Source organism: Rhinatrema bivittatum, chromosome 5 (genome assembly GCF_901001135.1).
Source record: "Rhinatrema bivittatum chromosome 5, aRhiBiv1.1, whole genome shotgun sequence".
NCBI classification, from domain to species: domain Eukaryota; kingdom Metazoa; phylum Chordata; class Amphibia; order Gymnophiona; family Rhinatrematidae; genus Rhinatrema; species Rhinatrema bivittatum.
Window position 1 is genome coordinate 101,928,388 of NC_042619.1, and position 26,079 is coordinate 101,954,466.

The 26,079-nt window shown below is 49.5% G+C and overlaps 1 protein-coding gene across 7 annotated transcripts in view; it reads left to right on the forward strand.

Annotated features, from left to right (window-relative positions):
- The window catches only part of PDS5B (PDS5 cohesin associated factor B), a 644,248-nt gene that overhangs the window by 585,629 nt on the left and 32,540 nt on the right, over window positions 1-26,079 (forward strand). For all 7 annotated transcript variants that reach the window (XM_029602667.1, XM_029602671.1, XM_029602673.1 and 4 more), the window contains 2 exons: window positions 10,189-10,334; window positions 11,236-11,344. In XM_029602667.1, the coding sequence (XP_029458527.1) occupies window positions 10,189-10,334; window positions 11,236-11,344 (255 nt within the window). The remainder of the gene's footprint in view (window positions 1-10,188; window positions 10,335-11,235; window positions 11,345-26,079) is intronic.

The window sequence follows — 26,079 nt, forward strand, 5'->3', positions numbered from 1 at the left end:
TTTACAGAGACAGGTGTCTCTCTGCGGACTGTCCCCTCCTTTTTACCCAAGGTGGTGTCGTCCTTTCACTTGAATCAGTCTGTTGATCTTCCCGGGTTTTCGGCCATGGATCCTCAGGCCAGGGGATCGCGGGACCTGAGGAAACTTGATGTCCGTAGGATTCTACTTCGTTATCTGGAAGTTACGAATCCTTTCCGGGTTTCCGATCACTTGTTTGTGCTCTGGTCGGGGGCTCGTAGAGGATCGGCGGCTTCCCGGGCCACGATTGCGCGTTGGCTCAAGGAGGCGATTGGTTCGGCGTATCTTCTGCAGGGCAAGTTGGCACCCAAGGAGCTTCGTGCCCATTCGACTCGGGCGCAGGCCACGTCTTGGGCCGAGGTTTCTAGTGTGTCCACTCAGGAGATCTGCAGAGCGGCAACGTGGAAATCGTTGCACACTTTCACGAGACATTACAGGCTTGATGTCCAGGCGGCTGAGGCTCAGGGTTTTGGGGCGAGTGTTCTCCGAGCGGGACTCTCTGCTTCCCACCCTGGGTAAATTGCTCTGGTACATCCCAGGTGTCTGGACTGATCCGGGTACGTACAGGGAAAGGAAAATTAGTTCTTACCTGATAATTTTCGTTCCTGTAGTACCACAGATCAGTCCAGGCTCCCGCCCATCTGTGTTGGTAGTCTTCTGTTAGAAAGAGAGAGAGTCTGCTCGGTTGATTGTTTAGCCTTTATAGCTTGCAGTTTTGCACGTTGTGTTCATGGTTCTGAAGGTTTTTTGGCTCCAGCTCAAGGGGCTGTTGTGAATTGGCCTCATTGTTGGGGTTTTTTTCTAGTTAGCTAGTTTTTGGCTTTTATCTGGCTTTGACATTACGTGCGACTGAGGGGCTGTGGGTGGCACCTTACTATATGTAGGGAGCCCGACAAGTTTTACTCTGTCTCCACCTGCTGGTGCGGAGTCACAACCCAGGTGTCTGGACTGATCCGTGGTACTACAGGAACGAAAATTATCAGGTAAGAACTAATTTTCCTTTGCTTATCTGTAACAGGTGTTCTCCTAGGACAGCAGGATGTTAGTCCTGAGGAATCCTGCTCGCCTCCCCATGGAGTTGGGTTCTCCTTTCGGTTTGTTTTATTTTTTCGCTCGTATTTTGCTATGATTCGAGACTGAAGGGGGACCTTGTGTGGATGTGCGGATAGTAGCAGGCTGGGCATGCTCAGTCTGCTGGTCAAAGCTTCTAGAAACTTTGACAAATGTTTTCCATGCCAGGCTTCATTGGATGATGTCACTTACATGTGAGGACTAACATCCTGCTTCCTAGGAGAACACCTGTTACAGGTAAGCAACTGTGCTTTCTCTGAAGACAGCAGTTAACCAATCACACAGTCTTTCTCATACCCTTCTATTTATAGAGCTGAGGAATGCTGCTAGAGTGCAGGAACTACCACACATGCAACTATGTTTATGGAACATGCATGAACAAAAACTCCTGAGCGTAAAACATTCTCAGGGACTAAGATGAATACTTCACAGTAACCAGAGACATCTCTGAGCCATCTGTCAAATAAGATGCATTGTTTACACTTTGCTGAAGGTTCTTTGGCCTGTCTGCATAATTTAGCCTGGATTCCATCTCTGCAATATAATTTTAGTGATTTTCACTTATAATTTGTTAACCCTTTCAGACCTACATGAATTCCTGCTGGTATGTGTGTACATACATACCTAGGTCTGTGTATGTACGAATGCATCTCTAGAAATCTATAAATACCTGTGTATGTAAACATGTATGATTTCCACATATTTTGTGAATAATTTGATTCTTTCAGAGAAACAAATATAAATGTTCAGTAGAAAGAAAAGACTTGTAGCTAATTTGTTTTGGTTAACATCATCCTACAACTAATGGAGAGAAATTAAAACTGCAGATTAGCATGTTCCTTACTTTGGGACAGTTCTATTAATGCTAGTTACTGGAGAATCATGTCTTTTAAATTTACTTTTTTTTCTGTATGAGCACAAGGCATTTTGTTGAACTCTAAAATTAGTACTAAAACCAAATTAAAAATCTAAATTGCTCTTGGGGGGGGGGGGGTATACAGGGGCGGATTTCGGGTAAACATCGGCCCGGGGATTTTCCGCCCAGGAGATACCCCGGGGTCTTCTGTTGCGGCCTCGCTTGGCAGACCATGTGACCAGAGCGATCAGCCCACCAGGGGATGCCCAATCCCCCAATAGGCCAATCTGCCCCTGGGGGTGTATATTGCCATACAACCTTTGGTGTGGTTGTGCTGGGGAATGGGGGAGGAGGATGCCACAAGTTTCACCTTTGAAAATGGTACTATATAATGTTAAATTATTTAGAGATGACTGATCCTGACATTTCTATAAATCCTGTTGGGTTCAGTTAGATCAGCAAAGAGAGTTTATGCCATTCATCAGTTTCCGTGGAGTCAAAGCCACCAGAGAGGGAGACCCATTGCAGTTGTATGTGTCAGTCGAACCTTTTGAGAATTTCATCCCTCTGGAGAGCGAATATTATACATCTGCATAGCTGCTGCCTTGTTCTTAAATTATTTTTCTGCATATTCTGCAAAACAGAGTGTTCCCTGTACATAACAGGATCATTCCAGATGGTGGGTTATGTTCCATGTCCAGCAGATGGAGTCAGAACACAAAATTCCCAGGGGAGGACCCATATAACCACGCCTCCCCTGTAACAGCTCTCAGTAACGTTCTGACTCCAGCAGATGTGAGCAGGGGACTTGTGGTCCCCCAGCTTGTTAGCTTAGGGCTACCTCCTCAGAGGGATCAAGTTTAAAAAAAAAAAAAAAAATAGGAAGTTTTAAATTTACAGTTTAGGTCACTTTGCTAAGGCTCCTCTTACAGCAGGGGGAGAGCTCTCCGCTGGTGCTGGCTCATCGCTCTCTAGCCTGGTGACTTGCTGAAAGGCTGTTGCCTGTTTTCTTTCTTTCTTTTCTCATTTTCCTCACTGAGGGCTCAGTTGGGGTAAGTGTATTTTTGTTTCATCTTCTTTTTCAGCAGAAGACTGCAATTTTTTGGACTCCGTTCGGCTCTCTGAGGTGAAAGTCGGTAGCGCCGGCCTCTCCCTCCTGACCCAGGTTTTCCCCCCTCCCTTTTGGGGAGCGACAGACGTCCCGACCTGCGGCCCCGCGAAGCACCATTCCCCGGGGCCGCCTGCTGTCGGGAGGGTAATTCCCCGTCAGTTCTTCTTCAGGTCGGTGGGGGACCGCGGCAAGCGTCCGTTGCCGGGTCGGCGCTCATTTTAGGCGCGAGCCACCTGTAGAGCCTCCCCCCCCCCTCTCTCTCTCCCTGCGGCGATGCAGTCCGCGGCGCCTTGTGAGGGCTCCGACAGGGCCGGATTATTTTCTGAAAGGGTCTGTGCTCAGGCTGTTTCCCCGAGGGGGAATGTGCGCCAGCTACTAACAAGGACGTTCGAGCTGCAGACCGCGTGGAAGCGCCAGGTCCCGTTCCCTCTCAACCCGGGAACAGCGGCCATTTTGTTGCAAGATTCTGATGCCGCGCTTTCTGAGGAGGACACGGATAATCCGTTCCCCACTTCTAGGCCCGTTTTGGACCCTTACTCCGAGTCTAATCCTGGTAGGCAGAGGGGGGATCCCCCGGTGGGTGACCCCTCAGGATGCCAGGCCTTTTCCCCTGAATTCATAGTCCTGATGCACAGGGCTTTTCTTCAGAGCAGAGACACGACCTTCGGGACCTGGGGACCCTCTCCCCCCAAGATACCATGTCCTACCCCCCTCCTGGGTGGGACCCTCCCTTAGGCTCGCCCCCCTTTAGTAGGCGGGGGAGTGGGGACATCTCGAGGCCCTACCGGGACACCATCGATAATACAGACTTCGGGGGAAGGACAATCCCAGGACCCTGACATGGACGACCCCACCTTGGCGGCCCAGGTGGAGGGCAACGACCCTAGGGTCCTCCGCATCTTCCAAGTGGCTGAGTTAGATGTCCTCATTCCCTACATCCTCCAGGAAATGGATATTGATCCCCCTCCGGAACTGGTGGGGCCTGACCCGGCTCTCAAGAAGGGGGACCCCCTCCTAGCAGGACTGCGGCCTCTAGCCAAGTCTTTTCCCACTCATCACAAGATCTTGCAGTTGATCACTAGGGAATGGGATTCTCCGGAGGCCAACCTTAGGGTCGGTAGAGCCATGGAAAAATTGTATCCTCTGCTGGACGATTTTTTGGAAATTCTCAAAGTTCCCGCCGTAGATTCCGCGGTATCAGCAATCACAAAGCATACCACTATTCCTGTCACTGGAGGGACGGCGTTGAAGGATATGCAGGCTCGGAAGCTGGAGGTTTACCTCAAGCGTATCTTTGAGGTCTCGGCCTTAGGGATGCGGGCGGCTATCTGCAGTTCCCTCGCACAGCGAGCGGGTCTTCGGTGGGTGCAGCAGCTTCTCACCTCCCAGTCCTTACCAGACGCTGAGGCTCACCAGGCGGACAGACTGGAAGCCGTGGTTGCCTATGGAGTGGATGCTTTATATGATCTTTTAAGGATCCTAGCCCGAACCATGGTGGTGGCGGTCTCAGCGCGTCGGCTCCTTTGGCTTCGCAATTGGTCGGCTTATGCCTCTTCCAAGACACATTTGGGGTCCCTTCCTTTTAAGGGTAGGTATCTTTTTGGTGAAGACTTGGATCAGATCATCAAGTCCCTTAATGAGAACGCGGTGCACAAGTTGCCCGAAGATCGACCCCGTTCGTCAAGATCATATAATTACTCCAGAAACCGTTATCGTAACCAGCGGAGAGCGCATCCTCAGAGGCAACAGCCACCTCGGGCTCCCTCTTCTCGTTCGCACTCCTGGAACCGGCCCTTTCGTGGGCACCGCCAGGGTAAGGAAGCGCAGGGTGCTGGTACATCTGCTAAATCTACCCAGTGATGCCAGACGGACCCGCGAGGTGGTCCCTCGATTGGGGGGTCGCCTTGCTCTCTTCTACGAAGAGTGGGTCCAAATCACGTCGGATCAATGGGTTCTGGATATTCTAAGACGCGGTTACGCTTTGGATTTTGTTTGTGCTCCTCGGGACCGGTTCCTGTTTTCCCCTTGCGGGTCCTTAATCAAATAGGGAGCCGTGCGGCAGACCCTCGATCGTCTCCTTCAATAGGGGGCCATAGTGCCGGTGCCAGCCGCCGAACTGGGCTGGGGGCATTATTCAATCTACTTTGTGGTTCCTAAGAAGGAAGGTACTTTTCGTCCTATCCTGGACCTCAAGCAGGTCAACCGGTCCCTCAGAGTCCCTCGTTTCCGCATGGAGACACTCCGTTCAGTGTTAGCGGCAGTTCATCCGGGAGAATTCTTGGCTTCGTTGGATCTCACGGAGGCGTATCTCCACATAAATAAATAAAAGTAAATAAATAAATAAATACCAATGTGTCAAGCTCATCAGCGTTACCTACGCTTCAAAATTTTGGGTCAACACTTCCAATTTTGGGCTCTTCCCTTTGGCCTGGCCACAGCTCCACGGGTTTTCACGAAGATCATGGTGGTAGTGGCGGCAACCTTGCGCAAGGAAGGCATCCTTGTGCATCCTTACCTAGACGATTGGCTCATCCGTGCAAAGTCACGAGTGCAGTGTATCCTCGCAGTCGACAGAGTGGTACAACTTCTCCAATCTCTGGGATGGATTGTCAACTTCACCAAGAGCAGCCTGGTCCCGTCCCAGTCGTTGGATTTTCTGGGAGTTCACTTCGACACCAAGAATGCCAGGGTTTTTCTGCATCCGGACAGAGCTCATTCTCTGCGTCAGCAGATTCAAGGATTTATGGCGCTCGAGATGCCCACTGCCTGGGACTACCTGCAGGTACTGGGGACCATGGCCTCGACCATCGATCTGGTTCCTTGGGCATTTGCGCATCTGAGGCCTCTGCAGAGATCCCTACTCTCCCGGTGACAGCCGGTGTCGAGAGATTTCCAGGCAATCCTTCCGATTCCGAGAGGAACCTTCATCAGTCTCCACTGGTGGCTGGAACCGCAGCACCTAGCTCAGGGGGGTGTCGCTGGAGGACCCGGATTGGGTGATTATCACCACGGACGCCAGCCTCACAGGCTGGGGAGCGGTCTGTCGGGACAGCTCAATCCAGGGTCGATGGACGGAGGAACAGTCGAAGTGGCCCATCAACCACTTGGTGACCAGGGCGGTCCGTCTGGCGTTACAGGGTTTCTTCCCCATAGTACGCCATTAAGCAGTCAGGGTGCTATCGGACAATGCGACTACAGTGGCGTACATCAATTGCCAGGGAGGCACGAGAAGTCGGTTGATCTCTCTGGAAACCGACAAATTGATGGAGTGGGCAGAACTTCACCTCCAATGACTAGCGGCCTCGCATATAGCGGGAGTGGACAACGTACAGGTGGACTTTCTCAGCCGACAAAACTTGGATCCCGGAGAGTGGGAGCTCTCGCAGCAGGCGATGCGGATAATAGTACTTTCTCTGAAGAGAGAGCGGTTTTAAGTGGTGTACCACAAGGATCGGTGTTGGGACCGGTCCTGTTCAATATCTTTGTGAGCGACATTGCGGACGGGATAGAAGGTAAGGTTTGTCTTTTTGCGGATGACACTAAGATCTGCAACAGAGTGGATACGCCGGAAGGAGTGGAGAGAATGAGACGGGATTTAAGGAAACTGGAAGAGTGGTCGAAGATATGGCAGCTGAGATTCAATGCCAAGAAGTGCAAAGTCATGCATATGGGGAGTGGAAATCCGAATGAACTGTATTTGATGGGGGGGAAAGGCTGATGTGCACGGAGCAGGAGAGGGACCTTGGGGTGATAGTGTCTAATGATATGAAGTCTGCGAAACAATGCGACAAGGCGATAGCAAAAGCCAGAAGAATGCTGGGCTGCATAGAGAGAGGAATATCGAGTAAGAAAAGGGAAGTGATTATCCCCTTGTACAGGTCCTTGGTGAGGCCTCACCTGGAGTACTGTGTTCAGTTCTGGAGACCGTATCTACAAAGAGACAAAGACAAGATGGAAGCGGTACAGAGAAGGGCGACCAGGAAGGTGGAGGATCTTCATCGGATGATGTACGAGGAGAGATTGAAGAATCTAAATATGTACACCCTGGAGGAAAGGAGGAGCAGGGGTGATATGATTCAGACTTTCAGATACTTGAAAAACTTTAATGATCCAAAGACAACGACAAACCTTTTCCGTAGGAAAAAAATCAGCAGAACCAGAGGTCACGAGCTGAGGCTCCGGGGAGGAAGACTAAGAACCAATGTCAGGAAGTATTTCTTCACGGAAAGGGTGGTGGATGCCTGGAATGCCCTTCCGGAGGAAGTGGTGAAGTCTAAAACTGTGAAGGACTTCAAAGGGGCGTGGGATAAACACTGGATCCATCAAGTCTAGTGGGCATAAATAGAGAGGAGGCAGCAAACACTGCACGGAGCGGCAGTAGCCACTGAGGCATTCACGGAGCGGGATGCCAGTGGCCAGTAGTTGGTGTTCCACCTTCAGGCAGCAAAACACTGCACGGAGCGGCAGTAGCCACTGAGGCATTCACGGAGCGGGATGCCAGTGGCCAGTAGTTGGTGTTCCACTTTCATGCAACAAAACACTGCACGGAGCGGCAGTAGCCACAGAGGCATTCACGGAGCGGGATGCCAGTGGCCAGTGGTTGGTGTTCCACCTTCACGGAGCGGAAGGATGGAGGGCTGCCATCTCAAAAAAATAAAAAACAAACAAACAAGCAAACAAAACAGGGGTGGGTAAGGGGCAGGGGTGTGGCCTGCTGGTTGCGGCGGTTGCTACCCCTGATTGAGCTGGATGTTCACTAGGATGGCGCTGCTCTCTGCATTGGTGGAGGGGTGGAAGGGAATTGGGGCCGGAGGGTGCTGGAAGCCAATAGAGACGGGTGGGAGGGAGAAGAAAGGGGGAAAAAGAAAAATGGATAAACTGCGTGGCTTGCTGGGCAGACTGGATGGGCCGTTGGTCTTCTTCTGCCGTCACTTCTATGTTTCTATGTATGTTAGTACGGCGATGGGGGACACCGCACGTAGACCTAATGGCAACCGCCGGAAATGCAAAGGCCGCCCGCTTCTTCAGCCGCAGGCGGGAGCGCGGCGCCGAGGGCGTGGACGCGCTGGTCCTGCCCTGGCCGCGCCACTGTCTCCTATATGTTTTCCCACCGTGGCCCCTCGTGGGCAAGATCATCCGCAGGATAGAGGCACACCAAGGGCTGGTGATCCTTGTGGCGCCAGAGTGGCCCCGACGACCGTGGTTCGCGGATCTGCGCAATTTGACGGTGGAGGGTCCTCTTCGTCTCGTCAGCTGCCACGTCTTCTACGCCAGGGACCAATATTTTTCAAGGAGGCAGATCGCTTCTGTCTTGCGGCCTGGCTTTTGAGAGGCGTCAGTTGAGGAGGCGCGGTTATCCGGAGCCGGTTATTTCAACGCTGCTGAAAGCACGTAAGATGTCCACCTCTGTTACCTATGTTCGAGTCTGGAAAGTCTTTGAGGATTGGTGTGGAGCGAATGACATTCTTCCTATGCAGGCCTCAGTGCCACAAGTCCTTTCCTTCTTGCAGGCAGGTTTGGATTTGGGTCTTGCTTACAATTCTCTTCGGGTTCAGGTGGCGGCCTTGGGGGCTTTTCTTCGCAGTGGAAATAAGGAGTTTCTGTCCTCGCATCCGGACGTCTCCCGTTTCCTTAAAGGAGTGAAACACTTGAAGCCTCCGATTCACCCACCTTGTCCGTCGTGGAATCTGAATCTGGTGCTCCGAGTCCTCTGTGGTTCGCCATTCGAACTTCTAAGCTCGGCTACCATCAAGGACGTCACTCTCAAGACCATTTTTCTCGTGGCAATCAGTTCAGCAAGACGTATTTCCGAGCTGCAGGCCCTATCCTGTCGTGAACCATACCTTCGTTTCACGCCTGAAGGGGTTTCGCTGAGGACGGTTCCTTCTTTTCTCCCTAAAGTGGTTTCGGCATTCCACCTCAACCAATCGGTGGAATTACCATCTTTTGCCTCTTCTGAGTCTGGAGACCTGCATAGACTGGATGTACGGCGGTCTCTGATACGCTATCTGGAGGTGACTAATGATTTTCGGCTCTCTGATCATCTGTTTATCCTCTGGTCCGGACTCCGGAAGGGTTGCATGTCCTCCAAACAATCTATAGCGCGGTGGTTGAAGGGAGCGATCATAGTGGAGTACCTTGGTGTAGGTAAGTCCCCTCCGCTGGTTGTCAAGGCTCATTCTCTTCGAGCCCAGGCGACATCTTGGGCGGAGTGCTCCTCCGTCTCCACTCAGGAGATTTGTAGGGCGGCCACCTGGAAGTCGATCCATACTTTTGCGAGACATTATCGCCTGGACGTCGGTGCTCCGTCGGGCGGTCAGCTTGGAGACAAGGTAATACGAGCAGGGCTGTCTGCGGCCCACCCGTGATGGGAAAGCTTTGGTACATCCCACCGTCTGGAATGATCCTGGTATGTACAGGGAAAAGAAAATTATTCCTTACCTGCTAATTTTCGTTCCTGTAATACCATGGATCATTCCAGACACCCTCCCTTGGTTTGGGAGTTTGCTTGTGGGACATCCCTGCCTACCTGTCTTAACAATCTTTTACTCTGTATTTCGAATACTGCGCGTCTTTTTTGTTCACGCACTGCTGTTCGCAAGTTCACTGTTCAGAATTTAGTTGCTGTTTATTTGGACAGTGGTTATATCAATTCCTTTGATTACTTGATCCCTCTGTTTTTAGTCTCTCTCTTTTTGGCTTTGTTAGTCTAGTTACTGACAGCTGTTACAGGGGAGGCGTGGTTATATAGGTCCTCCCCTGGGAATTTTGTGTTCTGACTCCATCTGCTGGACATGGAACATAATCCACCGTCTGGAATGATCCATGTTATTACAGGAACGAAAATTAGCAGGTAAGGAATAATTTTCTTCTGTTACTCAGCATCTTTCAATATGTGGTGTATTATGTATTCAGTGCAAATTTTGGGCCTCTCCATTTTTTGTGGTTTAATTTATAGAGGAAAGTATACTCTGATGCTCAGTACAGCTTTTAGGTGAAAAAATTACGTGGCTTTCATTTTATGAAGAATATTATACAAAAAGGATCATTTTGCATGAAAATTGAGGGCAATACTCATTTTCTTAGAACTTGAACATAAAGATTTTTTGCATCAATTAAATTTTTTTTTCAGCCCAAATCTGCCAATGTTCTTGGAGCTGTTAATAAGCCATTGTCGTCAGCAGGCAGGCAGTCACAATCCAAATTTTCCCGTATGGAGACTGTAAGCAATGCCAGCAGTGGTTCTAATCCAAGCTCTCCAGGAAGGATTAAAGGAAGGTGAGTTTTATAAGGGAATGTCATTCATCCTGTTAGCATATGACACCAATATATGTCTTCCTAGGAAAGCTATAATTCTACTGTACACTGCTTTGTAGAGCCTTATGGCAGCTGGTGCACACTGCTCCATTTATTGTCTATTAAAGTGCTATACAGATAGCTGAACTAAGAATGTATAGATCTCTGAACATCCGGCCTTTTGAAAGACTGCAGGTTAGATGTCACGAAAGTTGTCTATTAAGTTTTAAACTGTATTTTATGGTAATATCAAATCTGAGCATCTAAAATATTAATAGATGGCTGCTGCCTCACCTTTTAAATGATGTGAATAATTCTGGCATGTGAGGTGTTTTGTTTTTTTCCACAGGCCTAGTAATCGAGCATTCTGTACTATATTCCACAGCCCTTATTTCTCCTTAGCATTCGCTTTTTGTAACTGGCAAAATATGACTTCTCTTTCCAACTGCAGTGTTGCTCTTTAGCGAAACCACAGTTGTCTTAAGTTCAACAGTATGTACTCCTCTTCTTACTACAACTGTGTGTGATAAATCTACAGCTCTGGAAGATCTTGTGAATTAGAGTTTGAATAAAGAATTGAGCACTGGATACTAATCAGTGGTCTAACAGACTATATCCTATAGTCTGGGTCTCCGTATTATCTCATTTAGTAGTGCATTGATACTTTATCATAGCAGTGCCTAGTTCAAGGCTTGAAAACCTACTTATTGAGGTAAACTGGGAGGGGGGGGAGTAGATGCAGTTTCACTTAGTTTGGGCTCGGTTTCTATACTTGCTTCAGGCTTAACCAATAGATACATACTATGGGCATATGGAAGAAAGATTTTATAAATAAAATGGTCTTTACTGCATAATGTTAAATAATTAATGCATATATTTCCAGACTGGACAGTACAGAACTGGATCACAGTGAAAATGAAGATTACACAATGATGTCTTCGCCTTTGCCTGGAAAGAAAACTGACAAGAGGGATGACTCTGATCTTATCAGGGTGAGCTGTTTTCAAGTTACATCAGTTCGAGAGATGCTAAACAATATTAAAACAAATTAATTAATAGGTTTAGTGAGCCTATATGTCCACCAAGTTGGTTTTAAGTAGAACTTGGTAGATTTGATAGACTGCAAATTAGAAGATAAAGGGAGACTATAACACGCCTGTCACGTCTCCTTGCTGTCACTTTTTATGCTGCTTAAAGATTTAAGCTTATCCCAGGACAAGCAGGATGCTAGTCCTCACCTATGGGTGACATCACCGACTGAGCCCTATTCCGGAAAACTTTCTGTCAAAGTTTCTAGAAACTTTTGACCGGCATCCTGAGCCTACTGAGCATGCCCAGCATGCCATGATATTCCCTGCCACAGGGGTCTCCCTTCAGTCTTCTTTTTTCCGCGAAGCCGTTAGCCTCGTGGTTCTAGGAGTCCTGTGTGGTGAATTTTCACCATACAAAAAAGTTGATAAAAACTCGGAAAAACTTTCGACACCGTAGGGGTCTCCCTTTTTTACCATCGTGGTAAGTCTCTCCGTTTTTTCTGTCTGTTCCGCAACCGATTAATACTAACCTGAAAGTCATCGACGGCTGTTCGACTCTCAAAATGGCTATGGGTTTTAAAAAATGCCCGATTTGTGGCAGTTCCATGTCCATTATGAACCCACACTTAGAGTGTGAACTCTGCCTCGGTGAGGGACATGTCTCGACGTGCCCGAGATGACGCCAAAAGGCAGAAGACTAAGGATGGAGAAAATGGAGCATCTGTTCCACCTCCAATTAATGCCTTCGACATTGACGTCCACGCAGTCGTCTCTGGCTGGAGCTTTACGGAAAGTCGTCCTCAAAAAAACGAAGACCGGACGAAGCGGGGGATCGGCCGTCACCAACCCCTTCAACATCGTCAATAAAATCGACATCTGTCATCGAAAAAGGCATCGAGCACAAGCAAAAGCATAGTCATCGGCATCGGAGATCTCACGATCCTGAGACCAATCAGATACCCAGTGCTCCATCGACGGATCCCGAATTAGCGCCGAAGAAACCTCTGAGAGATGATGCTACGCCGAGGCCTTCCACCCCACGGCGATCCTCACCGATGTAGGTGCCGGGAACCGTACCTCCACAGGGCCCTGCGGAGGCACTGGTATCGCCTTCGCTACCTCCCCCCCATAGCTGCTCTGGTCTCACCAGCTATGCTGGCGGAACTGGACGGTTACATCCGCCAGGCAGTTAGGGATGTGCTCATCGATATGCCTCCAATGCCAGCACAGAGTCCGCCATTGAGGCCAGCGCCATCACCGGTGCCCACACTGATGCCGACTGACTCCATCGTCGATTCTGTTGATGCCGATGCCGGATGCATCCTTTTTTGCGCCGATTTTAGCAAAACTGGATACTCATCGGTGCCATTCTGGTGAAATCTCCAGAATTACCGATGCCAGCACCGAGCCACTCCCAGGCCCATTGGGAGTTCCACGTCCATGTCCACCGTTTTCTCCATTGTTCCCGTCGAAACCCATGGAAAAACAGTCGATGCCAACGGTACCCATGCTATCTACACCTCTTCGACCACATACACCTGATACCTGGGATGATCCTAATACTGATACCTCTTCAGAGGAAGTCCTCTCAGAACCCTCTCCTCCAGAGGAAAGAAGAAAATCACCTCCAGAGGACCTGTCCTTCTCGAAATTTATCAAAGATATGGCTGACACCATCCCCTTTCAGCTGGAATCTGAGGACGACAAAAGACCCTGGAAGTGTTGCAGTTCGTGGACCCACCTAAAGAGGTGTTAGCAATACTAGTTCACGAAGTCCTTGATTTGCAACACAGGTTATAGGAGCATCACTGCACCATACCACCAGTAAATAAAAGGACTGATGCCACATATGTAGTCCAACACATCCCAGGCTTCCAGAAGACTCAACTACCTCATCAATCAGTGGTAGTTGAGTCAGCACAAAAGAAATCCAAACGAATAAAGCCTCATTCTTCTAATCCACCAGGTAAAGACAATAGATTCTTGGACAACATAGGCAGAAAAATGTTTCAGCGATCCATGTTAGTTTCCAGAATTGCATCCTACCAATTATATATATATATACCAATTATATATATATAAAACCGATGCGATGTGCAAACGGATGTTGGTATATAAAAGATTATAAATAAATAAATAAATATGACGCAATATCAGCGTAACTTATGGAAACAGATTCAAGAACTCTCTGAAACTCTCCCCCAGCAAGTCCAAGATTCTTTCAGTTCCATAATACACAAAGGCTTAGAAGCGGGCAAACACGAAGTTCATGCAGCTTACGACAGTTTTGAGACTGCATCAAGACTGTCAGCCACCGGTATAAGTGCTCGAAGATGGGCCTGGCTCAAGGCCTCTAACCTGAGACCGGAAATACAAGAAAAACTAGCTGATCTCCCTTGTGTAGGAGACAATCTCTTCGGGGATAAGGTTAAGGAAGTGGTTTCCCAGCTCAAAGAGCACTCAGAAACATTGAGACAACTGTCCTCGGCACCTCAGGAGTCTCAAACATCAGCAAGAATACTCCCAAGGAAGGAATCTAAACGGCCATACTACAGGCCGAGGCATTACTATCCACCTCCTGCCTGTGGAAGATCGTCTAGGCCACCTCAAAGGACACAGCCTAGGCAACCAAGAGCGCCTAGAGCTCAACCCCCTCCGCAAACAGGGTCAACTTCGGGATTTTGAAACGGTACCAGAGAACAGAAGCCTATTTGAAAATCCGACCCCCAAATTTGCCAGTAGGAGGTCGGATCACGTTTTTCCAACACAATTGGTCATACATCACCACGGATCAATGGGTACTCTCCGTAACATCTCAAGGGTACCACCTGGACTTTCTCACTGTACCAAACGATACTCCACCCACCTCGTCTTGGACAGTAAACAACGAATCCACACCTACAGAAAGAATTATCCACCCTTCTGAGAGCCAGGGCCATGGAACCTGTTCCCCGGCCTCAGCAGGGCAGAGGATTCTACTCCCGTTATTTCCTCATTCCAAAGAAAACAGGAGGCCTACGTCCCATATTAGACCTCCGGAATCTCAACAAATTCCTAAAAAAAAAAAAAATTCTGGATGGTATCTTTGGGCATCATGCTACCTCTACTTCAAAAAGGAGATTGGCTCTGTTGTCCGGATCTTCAGGATGCTTACACTCACATTCCAATATTCCCTCCTCATCGCAAGTATCTGCGATTCCTAGTGGGAAGTCAACATTTCCAATACAGGGTGCTACCATTCGGCCTTGCCTCAGCACCTTGAGTATTCACAAAGTGCCTAGCAGTGGCAGCTGCCCACTTGCACAAGGAAGGCGTGCACGTTTTTTTTTACCTGGACGATTGGCTCATCAGAAGCCAAACAAAACAAGGAGCTCTCAACTCTCTCAAGCTCACAATAACTCTACTCCATTCGTTGGGATTCCTCATCAACTACCAAAAATCCCAATTCATACCATCTCACCTGTTACAATTCATCGGAGCAGAATTAAACACCATAACAGCAAAAGCTTTCCTTCCAAAGGACCGTGCACAGACACTCGCCTCGTTAGCAGGCTCTATCTGTGCGCACACATAAATAACAGCCCACCAATGTCTCATTCTTTTGGGTCACATGGCCTCCACAGTTCACGTCACTCCTATGGCCAGATTAGCCATGAGACTCACTCAATGGACACTCAAAAGCCAATGGATACAAGCCATTCAACCATTGTCTTATCCAGTTCAAGTAACTCAGCAACTACAGTCCTCGCTCCTATGGTGGACAAACATGGACAACTTGCTCACAGGCCTACCTTTCCAACAACCAATTACGCAAGTGACATTAACTACAGATGCATCCACCTTAGGATGGGGAGCACACATTGGCCACCTGCAGACTCAAGGTACTTGGACAAAACTCGAAGCTACATTTCAGATAAACTTCCTAGAGCTTCGAGCTATACGTTATGCGCTGATTGCGTTCAAGGACTGCCTTTCCCACAAGACTGTTCTGATACAAACAGACAACACAGTAGCCAAGTGGTACATCAACAAACGGAGTACGGGCTCGTATCTCCTTTGTCAAGAGGCAGCACAGATTTGGGACTGGGCCCTAACACACTCAATGCTTCTACGGGCCACTTATCTAGCAGGCATTCACAATGTAGTGGCGGATCGCCTCAGTCGTCAATTCCAACCTCACGAATTGTCTCTGGATCCAGTAGTTGCGACCAAGATCTTTCAAGGTTGGGGCCAACCAATAGTAGACCTCTTTGCATCACAAATGAATTACAAAGTAGACAATTAATGCTCCCTGTTCAAGCAGACAATCCGCTTTCCCAGGGTCGCCTTTGCTCGCCACTGGAATTCAGGCCTTCTGTACGCGTATCCTCCGATACCGCTAATAACCAAAACTCTAGTGAAGCTACAACAGGACAAAGGGTCCATGATACTCATAGCCCCGTATTGGCCTCGACAAGTATGGTTTCCGATACTTCTAGACCTCTCGATCAGAGTTCCAATTCGCCTGGGCACAGCACCCTCTCACATAACTCAGGATCAGGGCAGAGTGCGTCATCCCAACCTTCAATCCCTATCCCTCATAGCATGGATCTTGAAAGCTTGATTCTACAACCTCTCAATCTTTCAACTAATGTCTCAAGTGCTTGTAGCTTCACGTAAACCCTCCACACGAAAGAACTATCATGCTAAATGGAAACGGTTTACCACACGGTGCACACAAAACAGTGTTGACCCTTTTTCCTGCACTATATCATCTTTATTAGACTACCTATGGCACCTCTCAGACTCTGGTCTACAGACCTCATCTGTAAGAGTACATTTAAGTGCAATCTCAACTTATCACAACACTGTCGGAGATGCACCAATATCAGTGCAACCCATTGTTCGTAGATTTATGAGAGGTTTAATTCAACTTAAATCTCCACACCGACCACCGGTCACACAATGGGACCTTAATTTGGTCTTAATGAGGCCCATGAATTCCTGTGATGTTAAAGTTCTCACTTGGAAGACTATTTTCTTAATAGCCATCACATCTACAAGAAGGGTTAGTGAGTTAAAAGTACTTGTCACATACTCACCCTACACAAAAATCCTACATGATCGAGTGGTACTCCGTACACACCCAACATTTCTTCCCAAGGTAGTTATGGAATTGCACTTGAATCAATCCATCATCTTGCCTACTTTCTTCCCAAAACTGCACTTTCACCAAGGGGAGAGGGCTTTGCACACCTTAGACTGTAAACGTGCGCTCGCGTACTACTTAGATCGCACTACGACCCATAGGAAATCCACCCAGCTCTTTGTTTCTTTTGATCCAAACAAATCGGGAAAAGCGGTGGGCAAGCAAACTCTATCTAATTGGCTTGCAGATTGTATACAATTTTGTTATGAAAAAGCAGGCCTTCCTCTCCAGGGGCGAGTAAAGGCTCATTCAGTAAGAGCAATGTCAATCTCAGTAGCACACAACCGTTCAGTGCCAATAGCTGACATATGTAAGGCCGCAACATGGAGTTCCCTTCACACCTTTGCGGCTCACTACTGTCTCGACAAGGAAGGACGACAAGATTCAGCCTATGGACAATCTGTCTTAAAGAACTTTTTTCCAGTATGATCCCAACTCCTTCCACATCCAACTTTTCGTGATTTCAGGCTGCCTCATTTTTTCCCAACAGTACACCAGTTGTTGTTCCTGTTGCACAAGTTGTACGCTGTTGATCCAATACAAAGATGACTCAGCCTGTAGCTTGCTAATCACCCATATCGGAGGACTAGCATCCTGCTTGTCCTGGGATAAAGCAAAATTGCTTACCTTGTTCTCACTGGACAAGCAGGATGGTAGTCCTCACATATGGGTGACATCATCAGGATGGAGCCCAATTATGGAAAACTTCTGTCAGTTTTCAGAACTTTGGCCCCTACTGGGCATGCCCAGCATGGCACTAACCCTGCAGCCAGCAGGGGTCCCCCTTCAGTCTTCTTTTTTCCGCTCAGCAGTAGCCTCGCGGTTTAGGAGCTCTGAAGAGATTCCTGATAGCACCCTCACGGAGTTAATTAAATTTAAACTGCCCCACAGGGGTCCGTCCCTCTAACTTTTCTCAGGCCGCGGTACTCCGGTAAGTTTTTCACTGTTTTTCGTCTATTACCGTCGAGTTTGGCCCTCACAGCCTACTGGCCGTCGACCGTACCGCGGCTCGATTTTTCTATGGCTATGGGGTCGGGTTGCCCGGACTGTACTCGCACTATGTCTATCACAGACCCTCATGGAGTCTGTGTAATGTGTTTAGGCAGTGAGCATGATGTCCTGACTTGCACCAAATGTGCCCTCATGACACCAAAAGGTCGCAAAGCCAGAATGGAGAAGATGGGACTCCTTTTCCGTGCTCACACCCCGACGCCGTCCATCGCATCGACATCCTCGGAACCGGCACCGTCGAAGTCGCACCAGCATCGACCACAGTCCGGTGACTGCCCGCCATTGACGTCTTCACGGCCATCGACTCCCGTTTCTCCCCCTCAAGATCGAGGGGATTGTAGGGAGAAACATCGGCATCGTAAGTCTCAGACCGTCGAGGGAGCGAAATCATCGACCGAGCCACCATCCGAGCCACCATCGAAGAAGCCCCATCCAGGAATGGCACAGATTATTCCTGCGACCGGGACATCGAGGCCACCCTCACCTGATCGGGTTTTGGGAGTCACGATTCCGCCTGTAAAGGTGGTCCCTCTGACTGTGCCTCAGCCTCCCTCTTCCGTCACGGAGCCGGGGCTACTTGCCCCAGGTCTCCCGGAAGAACTGGACCGGCTGGTCCAGGAGGCCATCGACAAGGCGATGCAACAACTCCAGGTTCCTCAGGCACCGACGCTGGCACCGCTGCTATCCCGGATGGAGGCGCTCATGACCGCCTTTCCACTGGTGATTCCTGGGTCTCCGGTGCGCTCCCCGTGGACAGCTTCATCGGGAGGAGAAACACAGTTTCGCATTCCTCCTTCGGGGGTATTGCCTCAGCCATCGATGCCATGTTGTCCCTCACCACCGATTCATTCATCGGGAGCGATACGCACATCGGCGCCATCGATGCCTTCGATGCCAGCACCGATACCCCCCAGGGCGTCCACGGTGCCTCCGGTGATTCCTTCGATTTTCTCGGAGCCTCAGCCGGGCCCTTCGGGTATCCAACCCCCTTCTCGTCCTACAGGTCAGCCTGCTGATCCTTATGACACCTGGGGTGATGATACTTCCACAGACACCGATGACTTACCTTCACCACCTCCTCCTACTGAAGGTAGAAAGCGTTCTCCTCCAGAGGACCTTTCTTTCATTAATTTTGTGAAGGAAATGTCAGAGTTGGTCCCTTTTCAGCTTCAGACGGAGCAGGATGATAGGCACCAGATGATGGAGCTTCTCCAGTTCCTGGATGCCCCTAAAGTGATCACTTCTATTCCCATTCATCAAGTTCTTCTTGACCTCCTTAAAAAGAACTGGGAAAACCCTGGATCCATTGCCCCAGTACACAGAAAAGCTGACACTACCTATCTAGTACAGCAGAGCTTTCCAAACTTTTCATGTTGGTGACACACTTTTTAGACAAACATAATTTCACGACACAGTAATTCAGTCTACTAGCAAACCAGAGGTTAAAAGTTAAACGAACGAAACATATTTCGACAATTTATGTATGTTTCCTTAAATATATACATAAATAAAATGTTTCACGACACAACCTATCTCATGAAAACCTTTCATTTATATTAAAAATATATAATATTCCAAGGTTCATGTTATTGTTATAATTTATGAGTAACAATAATAAAACAAATTGTCTGTCCCCCACACACTCATCTCTCTCCCTCCCAAGCACATGTCTGGCCCCCCACACTCATCTCTCTCCCCCCCAGCACGTCTGTCCCCCACACACTCATATCTCCCCCCCCAGTACATGTCTGGCCCCACACACTCATATTCCCCCCCCCAGCACATGTCTGTCCCCCACACACTCATTTCTCTCCCCCAAGTTCGTCTGCCCCCACACTCATTTCTCTCTCCCCCAGCACGCCTGTCCCCCACACACTCATTTCTCTCCCCCCCAGCACATGTCTGGCCCCCATACTCATGTATCTCTTCTTTTTGATTGTTGCCAGTTAAATGCTTCACTCTCTTCAGGGTTCAAGCCTGCCATGGTGCATAAAACCTTCCAGGATCACCAAACACTGTTGCTTGCAGACAGTACTCCTCATGGCCAGGCCTCATCAGCAGCAGCAGCAGCCAATGCAAGGGCAGCTAGGCTCGTTCCACCCACCAAGTCCCCCAAAAAACGCGATTGACAGCAAAAATCACCCAATAATAAGCAACCCATAAACTGAAAAAAAAAAAAGTGAATCTCTAGAAAAAAAAGCCCAAACTCGCGTCAGAGTTGACCAGGCTTGCGCGACACACCTGCACACTGCAGGCGACACACTAACGTGTCCCGACACACAGTTTGGAAAGCTCTGCAGTACAGTCAGCCCCTGGCTTTCAAAAATCTCAGCTCGACCACCACTCAGTTGTGGTAGAATCAGCTCAAAAGAAAGCAAAAAGGACGAAGCCTCACTCCTCTACCCCTCCTGTTAAGGAACATAAGTTCCTAGACAATATTGGTCGATGAGTGTTCCAAGGGGCCATGCTCATCTCCAGAATTGCTTCTTACCAGCTGTACATGACCCAATACAACAGGGTCATTTTCAAGCAAATACAGGACTTCTCTGAAACCCTGCCTGACCAATTTCAAGAACATCTTCAAATCCTTGTCAACAAAGGGTTTGAGGCAGGAAAGCATGAGATAAGAACAGCTTACGATATCTTCGACACCTCCACTAGAGTGTCTGCAACTGCCATTTCGGCAAGACGCTGGGCCTGGCTCAAGTCTTCTGACCTTCGCCCAGAAGTACAAGACCAAGCTCTCTGACCTGCCCTGTATAGGAGATAATCTGTTCGGTGAACAGATTCAGCAAATAGTGGCTGAATTAAAGGACCATCATGAGACCCTCAAACAGCTCTCATCGATACCTTCTGACTTCCCCTCTAGACAGCCCTTCAAGAAGGACTCTAAGAAGTCATTCTTCCGCCCAAGGAAGTACTATCCTCCACCACCAAGGTCCCGAATTACGAGGTCTTATCAAAAACCTCAGCCTCGCCAGCCCCAGAAGCAAAAGCCACAAGCAGCTCCCCAGCCGGGGCCTGCTTCAGGTTTTTTACTTTCCCTTGGAGAGCAGCAGCCTGATTCCTCTGCCAAGCATACCAGTAGGAGGTCGATTGTGCCACTTTCATGGCATGTGGCAATCAATCACAACCGACCAATGGGTGCTAGCAATCATTGTTCAGGGTTACCACCTAAACTTTCTTGCTCTTCCACCGGACTCACCACCTCTACAAGCGTGGAGAGTAACCGATCACTCTCTCCTCCTGGAGCAGGAGGTTTCCCTTCTTCTCCAGTTAAGAGCAATAGAACCTGTCCCACTTTCGCAACAAGGCCTAGGGGTTCTATTCCCGGTACTTTTTGATCCCCAAAAAATCCGGGGGGCTTCATCCAATTCTGGACCTACGTGCCCTCAACAAGTACCTCCAGCGGGAAAAGTTCAAGATGGTAACCTTGGGCTCGCTTCTACCTCTTCTATGAAGAGGAGACTGGCTCTGCTCTCTGGACCTCCAGGACGCATACACCCACATTGCGATATCCCCAGTTCATCGCAAGTACCTCCGGTTTTTAGTAGGACCAAAGCACTATCAATACCGAGTGCTTCCATTCGGCCTAGCATCAGCACCACGAGTCTTTACCAAATGTCTCGTAGTTGTCGCAGCTTTTCTCAGGAAAGAAGGTGTTCACGTCTACCCATATCTAGATGACTGGTTAATCAGGGCCCTAACCCAGCAAGCCACTCGATCGTCCCTGGATTTGACCCTACACACTCTAATTTCTCTAGGATTTTTCGTCAATTACGAGAAATCCTATTTAATCCCATCTCAAACCTTGTCCTTCATTGGGGCAGACTTGGACACCTTACAGGCAAAAGCCTTTCTACCTCAGCAACAAGTGCAAACCCTCATGTCTCTCGCTCACCAGTTGCAGTCTCAGTATACAGCAACAGCTCGGCAATTCCTTGTCCTTCTCGGACACATGGCGTCCTCAGTCCATGTCACACCAATGGCCTTCCTGGCTATGAGGCTCATGCATTGGACTCTGAGGTCACAATGGATTCAAGCAACTCAGCCTCTGTCGACCATTGTCCACATCACAGACGCATTCCGTCTGTCTCTCGCCTGGTGGAAAGATCAGAACAATCTCCTCCAGGGACTGCCCTTTCAACTACCAGATCCTCAACTCATTCTCACCACCGACGCTTCCAACTTCGGGTGGGAAGCCCATGTGAACGATCTACAGACACAAGGATCTTGGTCTCCAGAGGAAGCCAAACACCAGATAAATTTCCTGGAGCTTCGAGCAATGCGATATGCTCTCAGAGCTTTTCAGGATTGCCTATTAAATCACATCATCCTGATTCAGATGGACAGCCAGGTGGCCATGTGGTACATCAACAAGCAGGGAGGCACAGGCTCCTTCCTTCTGTATCAGGAAGCTGCGCAGATTTGGGCGGAAGTGCTCTCCCACTCGATGCACCTCAGGGCCACCTATTGGCCGGGAGTGCACAATGTCTTGGCAGACAAACTGAGTCGTGTCTTCCAACCGCACGAGTGGTCTCTCAACCCCTCGGTAGCGACCTTCCTCTTCCAGCAATGGGGTTATCCCCAGATAGACCTCTTTGCGTCCCCTCAAAACCACAAAGTGAACAATTACTGCTCCCTCATTCGCAGCAAACACTCTCAGCCCAGATATGCATTCTCCCTCTCGTGGGCAACCGGTCTGCTTTATGCGTTCCCTCCACTTCCTCTTCTCTCGAAGACTCTCGTGAAGCTCCGTCAGGACAAGGGAACCATGATCCTGATAGCACCTCACCGGCCACACCAAGTGTGGTTTCCCATTCTCCAGGATCTCTCCATCCGCAGGCACATTCCCTTGGGAACGGACCCACATCTGATCACTCAGAACGACGGTTGTCTATGCCATCCCAATCTTCAGGCCTTGTCCCTGACAGCATGGATGTTGAAAGGTTAATCCTTCAACCACTTAACCTTTCAGATTCAGTTTCTCGTGTCCTGATTGCTTCACGGAAGCCTTCCACAAGAAAGTCTTATTCCTATAAATTGAAAAGGTATACATCATGGTGTTCTTCGCAATCCCTTGATCCCTTTTCCTGTCCAATCCCAAGGTTTTTGGACTATCTCTGGCATTTATCGGAATCAGGTCTAAAGACCTCTTCCATCAGAATGCATGTCAGTGCGGTAGCCGCCTTCCATAAAGGTGTCCGGGATGTCCCTATATCGGTACAACCCCTCGTAACACGTTTTCTGAAAGGCTTGCTCCATATCAAGCCACCTTTACGTCCTCCGGCCCCTTCTTGGGACCTTAATCTGGTTCTCGGGCAGCTCATGAAACCACCATTCGAACCTCTTCACTCCTGTAACCTAAAATATCTCACATGGAAAGTGATTTTCCTTTTGGCTATCACTTCAGCTCGCAGAGTTAGTGAGTTACAGGCCCTAGTTAACTATCCGCCTTACACTAAACTCCTGCAGGACCGGGCGGTACTCCACACTCACCCTAAGTTTTTGCCTAAGGTAGTTTCGGAGTTTCACATTAATCAATCCATCATACTACCTATCTTCTTTCCCAGGCCCCACTCCAACCCAGGGGAACAGGCTCTGCATACCCTTGACTGTAAATAGGCTCTAGTGTTCTACCTAGACCGTACAGTTGCCCACAGGAAGAGCACTCAGTTATTCGTCTCTTTCCATCCCAACAAATTAGGGCAACCTGTGGGTAAGCAGACTCTCTCCTCCTGGTTGGCGGACTGCATATCTTTTTGCTATCAGCAAGCAGGCATTCCTTTTCAAGACCGTGTTAAAGCACACTCTCAGGCCGATACAGTAAGGAGCGGTAGGAAGAGCTGCGTTAGTGCTGAGCGCACCCGCGGTTGCCGCACGCACAGTCCAGCTCACCTACCGCTCGTTACTGTATGTAAATAGCTTGCAAATGCAAGCTGCGTCCAAGAAGCGTCCGGAGACGGACATCGGCGACGAGGGACCGCGGCTCCCCTGCCTCCAGCTGCCCGCGAAGATGGATGCATCGCACGGGCGAAAGCGGCCCCTGTGCGTGCAATTGGGCCGCGACGTCAAGGATAAACACGACTGGCACATGGACGCCATGCTGAAGCAAGCCTTTGAGGTGGCAGCCATGTCCCCACCCTGTACATAGCTTATCCTTATGTATCCACATTCACCCTACCCCCTCCCCCTTCTTGTCTCGTCTACCCCTACCCCTCCCTCCCTTATTGATCTTATTTTTCTAGTTAACCGCCCTGTTACTGCGTTTATGTTTCACACTGTTCCTTGTAAAGGCCTTGCCTATATATCCTTTGGTTGTAAGTTATCTGTAAACCGGCACAATGTGCAAACGGTTGCCGGTATATAAAACAACATAAATAAATAAATAAATAAATAAATAAATAAAATAACACTTCCAGTTCCGAGCTTTACCCTTCGGGTTAGCCACCGTGCCGCAAACCTTTACCAAGGTCATAGTAGTAGTGGCGGCGTCACTCAGGAAGGAAGGAATCCTCGTCCATCCCTACCTGGACGATTGGCTGATCAGGGCAAAGTCCCCGGAGGAGAGCCACCAGGCAACCAACAGAGTTATATCTCTTCTGGAAAGCCTAGGATGGGTAGTAAACTTGAACAAGAGTTCCCTATAGCCTTCTCAGTTGCTAGAATACCTAGGAGTCCGATTCGACACCCGGGAAGACAAGGTCAGCCTGACCGCCAAGAGGAGAGCAAAGCTCCGGAATCGTCTGCAGGCCCTACTGAGCACCACCCGGCCCACAGCTTGGGATTACCTATAGGTCCTCGGCCTTATGGCATCCACGCTGGAGGTGATACCATGGGCGCGGGCTCATATGAGACCATTACAACGCGCCCTCCTATCTCGGTGGATCCCACAATCACAGAACTACACCGTACACCTACCTCTACCAGCCAGAGTGCGGAATCAGATACAGTGGTGGTTGCAGCCCGGCCACATGAGCCGGGGGTCAAGAATGAACTCCCCAACCTGGACCCTGCTCACTACAGATGCCAGCCTGAACGGATAGGGAGCACACTGCGAAGAACTCACCGCCCAAGGGCGGTGGAACAGAGAAGAGTCTGGGTGGAACATCAACCGACTAGAGGCACGGGCAGTCAGGCTAGCGTGCCTGCGATTTGCCCACAGACTTCAAAACAGAGCGGTCAGAGTGATGTCGGACAACGCCACCTCGGTGGCATACATCAACCGACAGGGCGGAACCAGAAGCCAACAGGTATCCCTAGAAATAGCCCCCCTGATGACTTGGGCAGAAGCAAATCTCCAGGACATCTCCGCCGTCCACATCGCCGGGAAGGACAACACCACGGCAGACTTCCTCAGCAGAGAAAGCCTAAATCCAGGGGAATGGCAGCTGTCGCCCACAGCTTTCCAGATGATTGTGGATCAGTGGGGACGCTGGGCATGGACCTACTAGCGGACAGGTCCAACGCTCAAGTACCCAGATATTTCAGCCGCAGGCGGGATCTGCCATCCCAGGGGATCGATGCCCCGGTACAGCCATGGCCTCAGGGGATCCTGCTATATGCTTTTCCTCCATGGCCCCTGCTGGGCACCATTATACACAAGATTCAGCGGCATAGAAGCCTAGTTCTTCTAGTGGCCCCGGACTGGCCAAGAAGACCCTGGTACGCAGACATGAGAAGACTACTGGCAGGGACTCCATTTCCCCTGCCTCCACACAGGGACCTGCTGCGGCAAGGTCCCATCCTCCACGAGGATCCAGCTCAATTCTCTCTTACGGTCTGGCCATTGAGAGGGCTAGACTGAAGAAAAGAGGATATTCGGGGCCGGTAATAGATACACTCCTCCGAGCACGCAAGTTCTCCACATCACTAACATATATAAGGATCTGGAGAATATTTGAAGCCTGGTGCGAAACTCACAGCACCAATCCACATGCCGCTAAAATCCCTATCATTTTGGATTTCCTGCAAGATGGCCTTCAGAAGGGTCTGTCCCTCAATTCCATCAAGGTTCAAGTGGCAGCGCTATCCTGCTACGGTCCCCGGAGTGACGGCAACAGCATCGCCACACACCCAGACGTTTCACGTTTCCTGACAGGAGTCAAACACATTCGTCCGCCACTGAAGTGGCCAGTACCCCTGTGGAACCTCAACCTAGTTTTAGAATTTCTAGCGGGACACGCCTTCAGACCATTTCGAGGCCTGTCCCTCCGTTTGTTAACCTTGAAGATGGTGTTCCTGCTGGCTGTACGCTCAGCACGCCGCATCTCAGAGCTACAAGCACTGTCCTGCCGTGATCCGTTTCTCAGAATCACTCCAGAGGCTATCCATCTTCGCACGGTTCCTTCCTTCTTACCCAAAGTAGTCTCACACTTCCACCTCAACCAAACCATATCCTTGCCTACCACGGAAGGTTTGAAGAAGTCGGAAGAAGGTTGAATACTACGCCATCTCGACATCGGCAGGCTGCTGTCCAGATACCTGGAAATGACCC